The 14206-nt window shown below is 38.2% G+C and overlaps 1 protein-coding gene across 1 annotated transcript in view; it reads right to left on the minus strand.

Annotated features, from left to right (window-relative positions):
- Positions 1-901: 901 nt before the first annotated feature.
- The window catches only part of CFAP47 (cilia and flagella associated protein 47), a 610902-nt gene continuing 597597 nt past the window's right edge, over positions 902-14206 (minus strand). Inside the window, exon 64 of the mRNA XM_040336504.1 lies at positions 902-1195. Coding sequence (XP_040192438.1) covers positions 986-1195 — 210 coding nt within the window. The 3' untranslated portion in view covers positions 902-985. The remainder of the gene's footprint in view (positions 1196-14206) is intronic.

Below are 14206 nucleotides of genomic sequence, written 5' to 3' on the forward strand. Positions count from 1 at the left end.
TCAGAAGCAAGTTTTCACTACAAGAATGTAACTTTTGGGTAGTGGCAGCCTAAATTTGAATGTGTGCGCGTGTTGTTTTTTTTCACACTTGTAACCTGTGTCCAGATTGTGGAATTGGGTGCTACTGTACTATTCTAATCAGTTTCCACAAACGCTTGAAGGATGGCGATACTTTGTGTATTTATTCGGTTTGCCTTATCCCTGTACCCTCTGTACCCCTGTTCATGATCAGAAGAAACCAATGAGACATCTAAGAGCTCATTGTCTTACATCCCAAAGGCAATTTTGTTCATGTCAAGTCCACCTCCTATCTCTTTGTCATATTGATTCTCCTATTCTTCTGAACAGAGGCAAAGAAAGTAGTGTAGTGGCTTACAAGCTTCTTTAAAGTCTTCTGTGGCTTGTGTATTCAAGTAAAGCTCACATTCACTCACATTAGCTCATGTTTATTTATACAATAATGCTTTGGTTATTGGTAACATTTTAACTAAATGCATTTCCCTTGGAATCACTGAGTTCTTTTTTTTTTATTCTTTCTTTTAAAAGTACAGCAAATATATTTGGCGAAAGAGTATTGTGTATATAAATAATTCAGGCATTAAACTGCCAAGTGCCATGACCCACAGAAACCAATCAGAATCCATCTTGTACCGCTTTGACTACATTAAAGTGAAATCTGACTGGATGCTATGGGCTACTGCACCTTGCACATTTTATTGTTTTATTTACTGCACTCAGAAAATTGTCAGAGTGTGATCACTTTCTGCAGCTTTCTGACCTTAATAAACCAGTACATTTTAGTTTTTTTAACACAATGACAGGTCTTATAATTGTATTTACTGTGTGTGTCCAACTCCAAAACGGTGTTTGAATTCCAAACACCAAAGAAAACAGATTAAGATTTAAGTTGCAAAATATATTTATTACTGCAAATGTTAGCATAAAGAAATGTACAAAAGAAAGTGCATCCATTATTTCCAATCCTTTACTTTGTTCTTAATATCAACGAAGCCCCTTTATTTGGTGACGACACAGCTGTTGTTGTTAGTTTAAGGTTTTCACGTAAGAAATTACGTTTTTGATTCAATGTTGGTTGCTTTACACCCATGGAACATATTCTGGAGGAAACATTTGTTGGTGGAGTGGTCTTTGGGGCAACTCCATTGATCTCATAGGTCCATTCCATTGTCTGAGTCTGGAAAAACAAATAAGGCAATTTGAAAAAATCCAAAAAAGTTCATATAATAAACACTGAAAATATTTACTGATGAAGAAGAATAACCAGAACAACATATTTTCTCAGCTTATAGAAAGAGTAGATGATTCTAAAGCCGTATTTACTGTAAAGAAGAACATCCATGTTTATATAAACTTACACCATTAACCTCCCTGGCGGTATGATTCTGTCTGGAATTACGTACCAAAAGCGGTACATTTATTTTGCAAGGAAATTGGCGTTTTATACTGTAGGCCTGTAATTTTTAGAAATAACTCACTTAAATCTGACCAAGCAAGAGTCTTGTAGGCATCCCGGGTATGATTTTTTTTTTAAAACAAAATTATAAATTATAATATAATAAATAATTATAAATAATTATAACAAATAATAATATAATTATAATAAAAATTATTCAATAATGTAATCAACTCAAAATCACTGAAATTTGCAGTTGCAGAATTGTCGCTGTCATTATTTTATTTTTTTTATGACGAATTTCCCCGCAAATCGCTATCGCACATTTCTGCAAGTGATTATAATTTATTATCGCTGTTTTCTAGCTGATCTAAAACCATTTTTGACATAAAGGGACACTTTTGGACAATCTACAGTTTTTAGGCAGAAATGACATTTTTTATTATATAAAAGTACATGCAGGGCACTGGGCAGACCACTAGGGACAAGGGGGGTGTGTATTTTTTACATACAGTACTGTAATCTATAAGATTACAGTATACTGTATGTAATGTGTTTGTTTACTTTTTTGAATTTGGCGCCGTTCTCCGTCCCCGTGCGTCGTAACGTCGCAGGGAACGGAGATCGGCGTCACGCGGGGACTGTGAATCGAGCGAGGAGGTCCCGCTCGCTCACACAGCGGGTGGCATCGCTGGATCCAGGGACAAGGTGAGTAAACCAAGCCTGTGGATCCAGCGAAAGGTAAGCCCGTCCAGCCCGAGCGTGACTCGGGTTTGCCGATCCTAACATGTAAAACCAACCCCGAGTCACGCTCGGGTTTACCGTCAGGGGGGTTAAGGACAGTTGCATTTGTGAGATTTTCCCTCTGGTATTAAGCTCTGACTTTCTGAATGAATGAATAAGATTGGCCTAATTTAAGCACTGAAGCAATAGGCTTGCTTCACATCAAGCAAGCTAGCGTTACATTTTGTTATTAGAAGATTTAGTGGGTAAGAACCAAAATAAACCGAGAAAAAATAGGTTAGTTTGAAATGTAAAACTTGCTCCAATGTGCAGCAAGCAATTTTCTAGGTAAGAGATATACACATTTTTACTATCATAAAGGAAAACTTTTATAATTTGAAATCAACCTGTGCTCCATTTTAAACCTAATAAACTGACTCCATAGCTAAACTTCACTAGTTGCTCTTACTCTGTCCAATAAGAGTGTCCTTTAAACAGCCTATTTGGAATGCCAGTTTACACGGCTTAGCAATGAAGTCCGCACAGTAACAAAGGAAAACTGATTCAGACAAAAAAAATTCTCTAATAAAGGTAACAACAGGCATCTTTTAGTATCTACACTCAGAAAGAACTTGTAAATGTTTAATATAAAGTAATGTTTTTAATTATATGCAGGATTCGATTCTCTAGTGTCCTGGCTGCCTACTATAAACTATAACTATAATATACATTTATTTTGCAGAAGTAGCATGCATCTCAGAAGTCAGAGAATGGCAGTTTATGACTGGGAAAGGGTGGGGAGGAGGTGCACACAAAGTATTCCACAGCTCCCGATACAGACAATTTGGACGGCTTCTGACTCCTCGTCCTACATTTTCCAGACTTATTACGATGTAAGTAATCACAGGGATGAGTAACTCTATCTCTTTTTTGTACATTTCCTCCCCATTGAGGGGTACAACATTGGATCATAGTGGTCTACTCATGTTTTGTTTTTTATAGACTTGCGTGCACCTGCCCCTGAAGAGTGGTATTATCAATGAAATGCTTTGGGTTGATTTGGATGCACTTATTCTCACACAGACCTCCCTACTCAATAAATTATCTCGAGTTCTCCATCTACCATGTAATTTTAAGTGTTTTTACTACATCCAGGATTCGTTCCATACCACACAGTGGCTGGCTGGTTGCTACTAATGTTTGTTTCTATATATGGTCTGCAATATGGGATTGACAATTTTATTTATTGCGGCATGTATCATGTCATTTTGCCATGTTCCTTGTTTCACCAATAAACTCATACTCATCTCCTAGCCATGTGTACTCACCTCATTTAAAGTCCCAAAACCCCCCCTTTCTTTATGCAGATTTAGGGATGGAGACACGTGACCCATATGTCTCATTTAAAGTCCCAAACTCCCCTCTTTTTTTCATGAAAAATTATCTTAAGACACGTTTGTATTCCTTTTCATTCATGCACTTACCCACAAAGACAACTAAAAGTAGGCAGCAGTATCACAGTATCAGATTCAGTCCTCTATGTTTGTTTTTAACACTGCCATAACAAATTCATGCAGAATAGCTGAACAGCATTTACGATTTAATGATTATCATTATAAAATAATATGTGACATTTGTAGTGCTTAAAATATGAATCCTTAACATATGAATGTAATTAATTAAAAAGTGCTAATGTCATGTTTGCTGCATCAAATAGCCAATATGCACACAGAGGCCTTGTAATACATATCAATTTATTTATTTACAAACAGCATAAAAAGCGTTCACAGTTAAAATCACTCTCTTTGTCAGTAATGTTTCTGGCCCATCAAGATCCTTTCTGCTATGGACTGAGAAATTCTGTCTTGAGAAAGGATCATGCTGGACCTGAAACATCACAAGACCTTTGCGTGGCGCTTGAATTTTATGCAGTGAGAGTATCCCTGAAGTGTCATAAGGAATTGGATCTGAGAATGAGGAGGGGAATCCTGTATCTGTGAGTGCATGTCCTGTTTGCTCTTATTTCCATGAACAGAGAAAATTAAGCAAATCTTTAAGATGTTCTCCCTGTGCCTGCATGGTTTTCCTCGGGGTAGAAACACGCTGGTAGGTTAATTGGCTCCTGTCAAAATTGGCCCTAGTATGTGTATGTATAAATGTGAGTTAGGGACCTTCGACTGTAAGCTCCTTAAGGACAGGGACAGATGTGAATGTATAATAAATATGTAAAGTGCTGCCTAAATTGACTGTGTTATGTAGGTACTTGTAATAAATAAATAAAATAAAATAATGTGGCAAACTGTGTTCACTTAATGTGATGCAAATCTCATAATGATAAAAATATTTAAAGTTAGCATTAAACCCAATCTGATATGGCTCATCCTACTGATGGTATACATACTGTATATATTGTTGCTTTGTGCATGGCTCAATAAAGCCTAGAAGTGGCAGGTAACTTCCTTTGCCACATGGAAGTAAGACATGGTCACACATATACACAAGTTATGTAATGAATCTTGACAAAATTTAGGTAAGTACCGGGGTAAAAAAAAACTGAACCCTACAAAGGCAGACTGTAATGGCCATAAAGTGAAGAAATGTTTAAAATTTTACGAAGTTTATTATACACTTTAAAATCACCAAAAATCTAGTGTCCTTTCCCCCCCAAATAAAGGGGGGGGGGATTGGACAATATACATAATAAAACAGTGTATGTGGTTAGTAAGATATACAAGGTTGAATGGATTAATCTGGTGTTATCTGTATGGTCAAAGTTTTGCCAAGAAACACGGCTTCTTCAGGATGCTATAACTTTTGCGCAAACCAATTAATATATGCGTATTGGGATTTTTTTATCAATAACATGTAGCAGAATACATATTGGCCTAAATTGATGAAGACATTTTTTTTTTTCAAAATTGTTAGGGATTTTTTTGTTTATAGTGCAAAAAATAGAAACTGCAGAGGTGATCAAATTGCACCAGAAGAAAGCTCTATTTGTGTGAAAAAAAGAACATAACGTTTTTTTTGGGGTACAGCATCGCAGGACCGCACCATTTTCAGGTAAAGCAACACAGTGCAGTATAAAAAAAATGGCCTGGTCAGGAAGGGGTGAAACCTTCCTGGGCTGAAGTGGTTAAATTGTATAATAGTGTTGGAGATGCAACTCAGCCCAAGGCTCCATGATCCACATATGGTGGGATTGACCGCTCATACAACCCTTCAGGAAAGAAGTTCACCACCTTGCCACTAAAATAATGATACTCCAGATTTCACCCCCTGCCCAATACCTCCTCCACCACATGTCTATACCCCACGCTGCCTACAAAAAATCTCTCACTCTCCATCTCATAAATGCGGCCAAGCAATGCATACCTATATGCATATACATAATCGCTTGATATTGAGAACTACACAGGATGCTGTGTGCCTTCACGTTACATACAAATGGCTGAGGCCTCAACCCCCCTCAACCCCCCCTCCCCCTCTCCCGCCCTGCCATAGTGTCCTCTTTTCCTCAGTAGAAATTGCAACATTTGAACCAGATTCTACAACACGATAGGACTTTTTGCCCCCATGGGAGGAATCTGAGCTGGAACCAAACTCCAATGACATAGGGAGTCTCAACTGTTACTCTTAGTAAACCAATAATATTGGGAAAACAACTATCAGCGTTCGAAGCCCCCACCCACACACAGTAAGTACCCGTTAGGGGTGTGTGAATGCTCTGGGGGCATGCATGGTTTACCTATGATTCCTGCACAGAGTCCCCCGATTTACCTCCCAATTCTGCTTCAGTGGACTCCCCTACGTATCTGAATTTACATATTCTTTTATGAAGTCTACTGTTAAAGAAACTGTTATTGTTGTGTCACCACACATGTTTTCTCAGTTATGTAACTTGCAACTGCTTCACTGTTTTTTTCTTGCCTGTAACTCTAAAAACCTTAATAAAAACATTGAAATAAAATTGTATAATAAACGTTGTAAAATTTTAACCATGTCTCCATTTTATGGCCATTACAGTCCACCTTTGTAGGGTTCGGAAGGGGGGGGGGGGGTTAGCCTGGTGCTTGCCTAACCTTTGTCTAGATTTTTTGGATGAGGCCTAAGTCCTAATACATTTTTGGAAATGAATCTTAATATATCCTCCAAACTGCATTATGAAGGAAATTGAGCATGAATCCAGTATATCCCATTTTATATGATAATGAGGGCAGAGGAGAGTAAACCTAAAGGCTACGAACAGAGTATTGTAAAAATAAAATGGTAATTTAATCAGGTAATATAACTTTAATGATTTCTACTTTTGGTCTATTAAGTTTAAGAAGTGTTATCATTCTAATAATTTCTATAATAGAAAATGTAATTGGGATAGATAACTGTAGAGTATAAATTTGTTCTACAAGGAATCTGTGCCTGTTTTTTACATGCTAGCCCTTTTATACGTGCATCAATATGTACATATCATAGTAAAAGGCCACATTGTTAACTTACAATTCAGTTAAGAAAGAAATATGTAAGTTCACCAGGCTAATCCTTATCAAGAGAAATATTAATCCTTGCATTGCCATTATTTTATAAGCATTTTTCAATCAACAACATCTGACATGAGTTTGCGCACATGTAATATTTATTGTAGTTTCTTCAGATATATTATTAATTGTAGTTTCTGAGCTTCAGGTTCCCGGGAGTATTTCTAATCATAGTATTATGTAAGGCATGCGAGATGTTTTCTGATGGAAAACATATTCTGGAGTTTTGTCAAATATTAAAGGTTCTTTTTTCGTCACCTGTACAATCAGAGTTGCCACCCTGTCAACAGTAACTATGATTATAGTTTCACATTTATCTGTCCCCTGTCAAGGAAATACAAGCAATGGCAACAACATATTTGTTGAAAAAAATATGTATTTAATCTGTGCTAAATACAATTATCGCCTTTGACTGTGTTTTTCTTTTGTAGGAAGAAGAGGACATATATGAACCTCTATGCTCATCATGTTACTAACTGTATACCAACTGTACAGGCAAAGTACAGAAGGCTTCTCAACCCACTCACAATATACAATATTGGAGATACTGTTTTCAAACAGGTGGGGTCCAGTGTTTTTTAGTCTTTCAAAGGAACTACATTTGCAATTAACTATGCAGGGCCCTCTAATTCCTCCTGTATTGCATTGTATTGTAAGTGTACTGTCTGCCCTCATGTTGTAAAGCACTGTGCAAACTGTTGGCACTTTATAAATCTTGTATAATGATAATAATAATAAGAACTATGCAGATGACCTTTAGTGAAATTATAAGATCACTGCAGACATCAAAGACAACCACAGCAGAACACCTTTGGGTTTCCCTATGCAGGGATTGGGGGTTAGACTTTTTGGCTTACAGACTATTGTTTCCTACTGCCAGTGCCGATATAGTCAGAGATAACAGGGTGCATAGTGTGTGTTTCCACAGGCCACTATACAAGTACATAAAATATAAAGTACGTAGTGTATGAGGTAATGGAGTATGTAGCAACAGTATATGTAGTGTATGAGAATGCTGTCAGGGACATGGTATGCACAGACGTGCATTAGCAGGTGCCCGTTTTGCTGGGCATGGGCTAAGGCCTATGCGCGGGAATAGTAGTGCTAACAGGCAAACGCCCATTAGCGCTAATGGGCGAACGGACATCGGCACTAACAGGCAAACGGACATTGGTGCTAACAGGCAAACGCATATGTGCATGCGTGAAAATACGCACGCATGTTAGCCACTAATGCTGGTGCCAAATTGCCTATATAAGGACAGCAGCTGCACTAGTGCAGTGCTGTCTGATCTGCAGCTTTACCTTGTGTTCTGATCCTGTGCCTGTATCTGTATCTGTATCTGATCCAGTATTTGACCACGCTGCTGTCTCCAGTCCTGACCTTTGGCTTGCCTTGACCCTGATTAACTCCTGCCTGTCTGCCTGATTTCCTGTTGCCAAACTCAGCTTGAACTCTGACCATTCTCTGCCTGCTGTTTATGATAGACTGATCCTCCATGTATAACCTGGCCTGTCTGACTCTGCTCCAGTCTTCTGCTTCCAACCTGTGTAGCTCCATTACTGCTGTCCTGCATCTACAACTTGCGTACATCCGCTGCCCTGCATCCACAGCATACCTGCATTTGCTGTTCCTGTTACCTTCTGCTGCTCAGCAATCCAGTCTGGTCCTGCTACTCATCAGCTGCCACTACCGCTACCAACAGAGGACTTCGTAGGCGCTCTTACCTCACCATGCTCTCATGGGCCACTGCAACTCCAGTGGTCCTTGAGCCGGGGCTGTATGAGAGCTTTCCCTCTACTCGTCAGGCTCTCCCAAACGGGACGTAACACATGCATATCTATTCAGGGAAATGTTTATTTTTCTTTTAGGGCTTATGCACACAGTTTTGAAATGTACACAGATTCTTGATGGCAGAAAAATTGTCCATAGTTCTAACGTATTTACATGAGTATGTCCATATAACTGAGATCCGAATAAGCAGCTGTCAGTGAGTGCTATGTGAATATTCTGAATGACTGAAGGTCAAGGTCATAATGTGCCAGCACCACTGCCTAGTGACACATACACTTTGTCATTAGGCAGATGTCCTGAATGAGTCTTTCACTAGGCAGTGGCACAGACACAAAATTTTCTCAATCTTCAGTCATTTAAATGACTGAAAGGCATGTTAATCCTGCAGCTGTACCACTGCCACTGCTTACTAAATGACTAATTCAGAGCCAGGGGGTAGATGCACACATAAACAAAGCGTGAATGAGACTAGGTAATGGTGGTGGCACATATGGCCACAGTGGTGGACTACAATATCCACTATTCAAGATGTCTGGGTTGAATCAACTGAGTTGGTTCAATGTACCCAATCATCGGGTAAATGTCCATTTACGTGTAATGCATGAAAACATTTGCACATTCATTAACGTTTGAACTGCATATAGTACATGACCAAAACACAGCTGTATGCAAGAGGCTACAAAAGTGCTGTGTTCAGATTCATATAAAACTGTACACAGTACAGACTTGAACATAGCGTTTAATATGCCTGTGTGACTAAGACCTTAAACCTAGGTTCACACATATGCAGTGCAGGAAACACAGCGATCCCTGCACATTTCCCACATTGCATTACAATTACCAAAACCATGTAGTGCAAGGGCCTGCCTGATTGCATACAAACTTAAACTCTTAAGGTTTGACCTCATATTAGATGGTTTTGGTAAACCTGAAGAGAAAAACCTGCAGGAAAACTGATAGTGTGTATGGGGCTTAAGTGCTAAACTACCAGTGATAATATAAAAATAACAAATACCCCCCCCCCCCAAAAAAAAAAAATCAACATGCTTACACTGTTATGTGTATTCCCACACCCTCAAAAATGTCAGATAGAAAAAGTGTTGCGCTACACAAGCGTTTTTATCTAAGAAACATTGAGGAGAACTGTGGGAGCAGTGGTGCCTTGGCGTGAACACCCTAAAGGGGAATGCTCATCTGACCTATTTTCAACCAAATACATGCAAAGAGTAAGGTGAGAGTGGAATGTGAATGGTGGTGGGACCCTCTTTATTGCACTTTATTGATTATAAAGGAAGTTTAAAAACTGCACAAAGCTTAGCATCTAGTCCAGGGGTCTTCAAACTACGGCCCTCCAGTTGTTCGGGAACTACAATTCTCATCATGCCTAGTTATGTCTGTGAATGTCAGAGTTTTACAATGCCTCATGGGACGTGTAGTTCCGCAACAGCGGAGGGCCATAGTTTGAAGATTCCTGATCTAGTCATTCACACATTTAATAAACCACTTTCCCCCCCTTAATGACCAGGCCATTTTTTGCGATACGACACTGCATCGGTTTATCTGACAATTGTGTGGTCCTGCAATTTTGTGCCCAAACAAAATTGATGTCCTTTTTCCCACAAATAGAGCATTCTTTTTGTGGTATATGATCACCTCTGCGGTTTTTGTTTTTTTTGCTCTATAAACAAAAAAAGAGTGAAAATTAAAAAAAAAAAAAAAAATTTTTTTTTTTTTACTTTCTGCTATAATACATATCCTCCAAAAAATATAAAAACACAAATGTATTCATCTGTTTAGGCCAATATGTATTCTTCTATACATTTTTGATAAAAAAAATTGCAATAGGCTTATATATTGATTGGTTTGCCCAAAAGTTATAGTGTCTACAAACTATGGGATAGATTTAGGGACTTTTATTTTTGTTTATTGATTTTACTGGTAATGGTGGTGATCTGAGGTTTTTAGCAGGACTGCAACATTGCGGCGGACAAATCTGACCCCAAATTAAATTTTTTGGGGACCAGTGACATTATCACATTGTTCAGTGCTATAAAAATGCACTGATCAATGTATAAATGACACTGGCAGGGCCGTCGGTTTGCGCAGGAGAGCTAACCTGACTCAGTATAAGTACGGCGACTGGTCAGCAAGTGGTTAAGGGACTGCATCATTGGACATTTTTCTTTTGTTTAATAGTAATTTATATGTAATTTCACTCATCTTATGGTTTTGATGTTTATATATGTTCTGACAGTTCATTTATATGTTGATCATATATTAAGAAAGCTAGTAATTTATTTTTCTCCATAATTACAGATTTCTCACATATTTTTATGCACTTTAACCTTCCTGGCGGTGTTCCCGAGACTGACTCGGGGTTAGATTTTCCTGCTACGATCGGTAACCCCGAGTCAGTCTCGGGCTTGCCTCGCTAGATCCACAGGCACTTTTTACTTACCTTGTCCCTGGATCCAGCGATGCCACCGCATAGTGCCTCCGTGTGACGCCGATCTCCGTTCCCTGCGACGTTACAACGCACGGGGACGGAGAATGGCGCCAAATTCAAAAACGTAAACAAACACATTACATACAGTATACTGTAATCTTATAGATTACAGTACTGTATGTAAAAAAAACACACCCCCCTGTCCCTAGTGGTCTGTCCTGTGTCATGCATGTCATTTTATATAATAAAAACCTTTTTTTCTCCCTGCAAACTGTAGATTGTCCATAGCAACCAAAAGTGTCCCTTTATGTCAAAAATAGTTTTAGATCAGCTAAAAAACAGCGATAATAAATTATAATCACTTGCAGAATTGTGCGATAGCGATTTGTGGGGAAATTCGTCATAAAAAAAAAAAAATAATGACAGCAACAATTCTGCAACTGAGCAAATTTCAGTGATTTTAATTTGATTACATTATTGAATAATTTTTATTATAATTATATTATTATTTGTTATAATTATTTATAATTATTTATTATATTATAATTTATAATTTTGTTTTTAAAAAAAATGTCATACCCGGGATGCCTATTAGAATCTTGTTTGGTCAGATTTAAGTGAGTTATTTCTAAAAATTACAGGCCTACAATATAAAACGCCAAATTTCCTTGCAAATAATGGTACCGCTTTCAGCATGTTTTTTCGGAAAGAATCATACCGCCAGGGAGGTTAATTGCATGAATCCTTACATGCATTGTTGTTGATATTTGATTCATTTTTATGTAACACTTCTTCTATCGGACAACACCTCAAACACATCGCAAATGCAGTGCAATTTGTCTGCACTGGATGACATGGTATAAAACTACCATGAATTGGCTCAAAACTCAGTTCATGTGAATTGCACAGGAATGCGGTGTGGTTCCTGTGTGATTACCATGTGGGTTATAGTGTTTAAAACTAAAAAGCTTTTTTGTTGAACACATGCCATCTATTGTATGTCTAGTAAGATACCTTGATAGAGAATACCATGGAAAATGATATTCATAATAGGTTATTAGAGATTCGGTAGTATATTAACCACTAAGCAGTATCACCAGAGTACAAACAGCTACTGGACCAGTGACAATGCAGGTCCTACGGTAACTATTTTTGCATTCCACCTTACTGCACCAACAGTAACTTCCCTTACAAGGAACTTTGGTGTTTAAAAACTGTTATATTGTATGAGATATTTGTGTGTATAGTGGTTGTTGTTAAATAATGGTAGTCATAGTCCACATTTATCATTAGGCCCAAAGAAATGTAATTATGCAGGAGGACAGAGCACAATCTCACCTTCTAGCCTTACAGTGAGATTAGAAAGAAATTGGTGCGGTAAAAAACATATTTTCTGGGTTGGGTGTAATTATTCTGTAACTTGTATAACTTTAATGAAAGATAAAATATTCACATCTTTCTGCTGCTCAGGCTGATACTGGCCATTACTGAACTAATGCTTCATAATAGCAGCTTCTCTTCAATCAAGCAATGTGCTGATTTAAATCTGTACAACAACACTAGTATTAATAGGAATTATTCCCAGAGGGTATCCTAATTGCTTTGTTAATTGAAGCTGAAGGTGAAACAGTTATCTTTTCTGGATGCTTGGAAATGTACCCGATGGGTTATGCTCACTGTGAATATGATTCATTAACCTCTGCAAAATATCTATGTTGATATCTGGTGTGCAGAACAATTTAACCCTACTAGTACTCACATACCTCTTCTTATTAATATAATAGTCTTTAGCCTGTATCACATTTAACTAATTTAATTATCTATCTGTTTTTCTTTTTTTGACAATAAGTGTTCATTGAGTATTTTAAAAACATACAGATTATTCCACTGACAATGGACATATTGGAAAGGGTGTTGTTAACATAGTTAACATGAAAATAAGAACATGAGAACTGAAGAAATAATACACAAAACAGTTGATGCCCTAGCAGTCTGATCGTCACGTATATCAAAAGAGGTCCACCATGTAAGATAAGTCAAGGTAGAGCAAAAACATATTTAAGAGGGTAATGTCATTTGTTGGTCCTGGTGGACCAGGGTTCCCATAGGGGGACAGACACCCGACCAATCCACAACGCAACAGTGCATTCATAAGAATAAAGGAATTTGACAAGTCTAATCACTTCTGAAGGGTTGGGGGTGTCCTGGACGTTCTAGTGTTTGGCTATTGTGAGCCTGCCAGTGACCAGGATGTGCGTGCCAACATAGCAAAAGTAATAGGGTAAATTATCAATTCCAATGTTCAGGACAGCCAAAACTGGGTTGGGAGAAGTCACTGCACCTCTCAACTTTGAGATATTTGTAAACATTTAATCCAGAAGCCAATGTTTATACAGGACCAAAATATTTGGAGAAGATTGCAAACTTGGCCACATCCTCAGTGAATAAATGGAAAGTGCCTTCGCGCTAATATGGACTGCTCAATGATAATAACCAAACAAATATATGTGGTGCAGCAAAACCTAATAGTGTTTACAATACACAAGTGCAAAAAATGTAGGAAAAGGGGTTCTGCGCAAACCTTCACGCTGACATAATAATAGTGACAATGATGAATAATAAACTGTGCAAAAAACAATAAGTGGTGATCAGGAGAGCTGAGCTCAAATCATGTGCAGTGAAATAATATGCAGAAAAAACAAAGTGCAAAAATGTCCCAATAATGAATAATATGACAAGCTGCCAAAAGAGAGTAACGATGTAGCTGAATGTCCACTAGGTCAGGTATGGGCAGATGATTGACAGATGGGTGATCATATGCCTCAGAGGGCTCCCAGAACTCTTACATCAAAGCCAAAAGTACAGGGCATCAAAGAGATCCTTAATGTCAGTCACCTGCTTGCAGCCACAAGAGTCTTCCCTCTTATCACAATCTACTGGAGTGTCTCCTCGACCAATCCCTAATAGCACTCAGAGCGGAGGGGAGAGAGAACAAAAAAGCCTCCAATGGTGTAGTAGAGTAAACTCAGGGGGAAGTTTAATAGAAAACCTGTGCTTACATTAAAACATTAAAATCGTGCAATACATAAATCAACCAGCGGCATTCTCTGCGCCTGCTTACGTCACTCCAGGTGTACGTCCGTCCAATCCCTACGTGTTTACGACACGGGGTCACGTGTCTTCATCTGGGGAACCTGATTGGCGGAAGGACTAATGTTTATATATCTTAAAACCGGAAGTTGTATCGTGCCCATTTTATCGTAGCCAACCGCATATTGTATAATGTAGCCATTC

Source organism: Rana temporaria, chromosome 2 (assembly GCF_905171775.1).
Source record: "Rana temporaria chromosome 2, aRanTem1.1, whole genome shotgun sequence".
Taxonomy (NCBI): Eukaryota; Metazoa; Chordata; class Amphibia; order Anura; family Ranidae; genus Rana; species Rana temporaria.